This window comes from Cyprinodon variegatus, unplaced genomic scaffold (assembly GCF_000732505.1).
Source record: "Cyprinodon variegatus isolate N-32 unplaced genomic scaffold, C_variegatus-1.0 Scaffold86, whole genome shotgun sequence".
NCBI lineage: Eukaryota > Metazoa > Chordata > Actinopteri > Cyprinodontiformes > Cyprinodontidae > Cyprinodon > Cyprinodon variegatus.
Genome location: NW_015150539.1, coordinates 201138 through 203924, shown reverse-complemented (window position 1 = coordinate 203924; position 2787 = coordinate 201138). Strand labels below are relative to the sequence as shown.

The 2787-nt window shown below is 39.6% G+C and overlaps 1 protein-coding gene across 3 annotated transcripts; it reads left to right on the top strand.

The window, feature by feature from the left end:
• Positions 1 to 406: 406 nt before the first annotated feature.
• Positions 407 to 2295, top strand: LOC107083868 (rheacalcin-1-like). Of its 3 annotated transcripts, none has more exons than XM_015373372.1 (3): positions 407 to 546; positions 675 to 976; positions 1840 to 2295. In XM_015373372.1, exons 2-3 carry the CDS (start codon positions 692 to 694, stop codon positions 2032 to 2034), a joined length of 480 nt encoding a protein of 159 aa, XP_015228858.1. In that variant the 5' UTR covers positions 407 to 546; positions 675 to 691; the 3' UTR covers positions 2035 to 2295. The 3 variants fall into 3 exon arrangements, with proteins under 3 accessions (XP_015228858.1, XP_015228860.1, XP_015228859.1); XM_015373374.1 differs by having other exon boundaries at positions 408 to 463; XM_015373373.1 differs by having other exon boundaries at positions 411 to 590.
• The last annotated feature ends 492 nt before the right edge of the window (positions 2296 to 2787 follow it).

The window sequence follows — 2787 nt, the reverse complement described above, 5'->3', positions numbered from 1 at the left end:
GCACATTTGCCCAGTGAACAGCATGTCCACTTTCTAAAATCAGGTACTGGGATGTTAGGCAAAGTTCCTTACATCCCAGACAATTTCTGCTCTGCGTTTAAAGGAAAAATGGGTCTTTTTGCACCAACTGGGCACAGTGATAGCAGTTGTTCTTTTTTTGGCTGTTTTCTAAAGATACATTAACTTTGCAAGCAAATGTGACCCATATACCCGGACAGACCATAGGGAGAATCGGGATCATTACTGAAGCGCAGGCCTGGGATTGGCCCGCTAGCCTGCATCTCTCTCTCTCTCCCTCTTTCTCTCTCTCTTTTTTTTTTTTTTTTTTAAGACTGCCGGTGCAGCGGCAGCACGCATGTCAGAGAGAGGGACAGACCAGGCTACTTTGGCCATTAGATTTTGAGGAGGGACACAGGCAGCAGAACAGTAACTAATTTATTCAACACCAACCCCCGCCTGCCAGGTAAGGCAGGCTGGAGAAAATAAACATTTTTGTAACATCCTAAACACGCTGCACCTTTGATTTGCACCTGGCCACTTGCAGAGGTTTGCAAAAATGCTGATCGGCCAGAAATTTAACAGATAATGCTGTTAGTTTTAATTTAAAAGTTAGTTAAACTTTTTATTTTTAAGCCTAGTTGTAAGATGGACCACTTTTTCTTTGCTTTCTGCAGGTGGATCATGGAACAATATGCAGAATTTCGATATTCTGAGTAATCCCACCAACTGTGTAACCATGTCTTCTTTGAGGAATAAGCTGGCTGCCAACGATTGCAAGACTGTGCTTCCATTCCTCTGCATAACAGAAAATATAGTCCTGGTAAAGGAAAAAAGGAGCTGGGAGGAGGCCTTTGAACACTGCCGCAGCCTTGGATCATCTTCTGACAGCAATCCTCACTTCAATCTGTTGAGCGTGCAACCTGGAAATGAACACACCTATATGACAGAGGAAATCACAGAGGCTGACACTGATGAGGTGGGTGGAATGGAGGAAATGTTGATCTTATGCATTTTTTGAAGTAGATTATCTTGTCCAGCAAGGTGGCAAATATGAATAATTTCAAACAGCTAAAGACAGAAATTATACATTTTAAAGCCATTTTGTTGCCATGTAAATGTTATTCACACAGTTTTAATTTTTATCACAATTAGATGTTTTAGGGCATGAAATAAGTTTTGATATTTGAAACAGATATCTGGTGTTCACTGGCTTATGATGACTATAGTAATTTAAAGGTTGTTCTGGGTTCTTCTGGGAATTCCTGTAAGAGTTGTTTATGTGCTCTTAATAATTTTAATAGACCAGTTACTCCTGAAAAGGAGCACTGTTCCATGTTTTTTTAATTTCTAAATAGTGGCCTTCACAGTTGCGATACCGTAGTATTTCTTTTTTCACCACTAATAGGTTCATCCACTATGGAAATGTTAATGTCTTTATAAGTAGTAACTTTTGCATAGATTATTGTGTAGAGTACACAGGAACGAATAAGTTGGGAGTAGGAAATTAAAATGCAAATTTCATAGATGAAGAGTATAAAAACTTTTTGCAATAAAGGGTAAAACATATCTAAATCACCTTTTATTTCTTTATATTTACATGACAGAAGCAAAAACATTTTTTTTTCCATACGTGGAAGTAGATTTTTCTTTTCTTAGAATTGCATTTCAATCCATGTAATTTGCCCAATGTTATATCATTTAAAGATAAAAGATATTGAATGCTAAAAGAAAATTCTGTGATATGTTAATATTGCTTTAGAAAGTTATGCTTACATTACAAAGAATCAAGAAATGTGTTTTTTCTCAAATCTCTGAGGTCCATTTTATTTGTTCCTGTAGGTGTGGACTGCCCTGCATTTCCTGGGTGATGAATGGCTGTGGATTAATGGAGCAGATATGCTGTACACTGACCTGCCACAGTGTCCCAGCCGAAGGCAGCACTGTGGGGCCTTATTAAAGAATAATACCGGCACTTTGGAGGCCAGAGACTGTTCAGAGAGAAAAAACTTCCTCTGTTACAGCTACAACCCTTAATTATCATCTAAAGTCTGAGAGGCTCGGCAACAACCACCTATAGCCTGCAGAAAATTGCAAAACTGGCCATTGTTTTGAAGCTGTATATTTTCTTAGAAAAACATTGCGTTTAGCATATGGGTTAATAGTTGTATCGCAGGAACCTACACTGGGAAGAACCCATCCTATTCCAATTCCACCCCCAAGCACCAAGCACCCCAGTGCTACGCAATTAGCGCAGACTGGAAATGTGCTTGAGAGAGGGAACAGTTCAGACCTGAACCTGACAAGTGAAAAAAAAAGTTATATATATATATATATATATATATATATATATATATATATATACAAAGTAGTGCCCCCACTCGCAACACGTCTCTGTGATGTGAATAAATAAATTGCAGACGCACATTCACACATAACACTCACATCCAATAATCTGGTCCCGGGATTACCAAATAGGTGAACATAAAATCCAGATAGAGGGGAGGGGAGTGGTGTCACCGCCACACTAACCCATCTAGTTCATGCTTCGGTCACAAACCCCTAACCCGTAATCCACCCTGACGACCCCCAGTAAAAGCCCCCCGGGGACGGGGCCAACATGTCCCGCAGAGGACACCCAACCAGATCCTCCAGAAATAGAGGTATACCTCTATTTTAATCGATAGCCCCCCCTGGAGAAAACTTTACTAGCCGCAACTGCTAAAGAGTAAAGTAATTATTTCATTTCTGTGTTCCTAGTTTTCCTCAGGAAGTATATTTTCATTTACT

Coding starts and splice junctions, on each gene's coding strand:
- LOC107083868 (XM_015373372.1), top strand. CDS start 692: ATGCAGAATTTCGATATTCTGAGTAATCCCACCAACTGTGTAACCATG. Junction 977..1,839: donor CAGAGGCTGACACTGATGAG/GTGGGTGGAATG, acceptor TTGTTCCTGTAG/GTGTGGACTGCCCTGCATTT.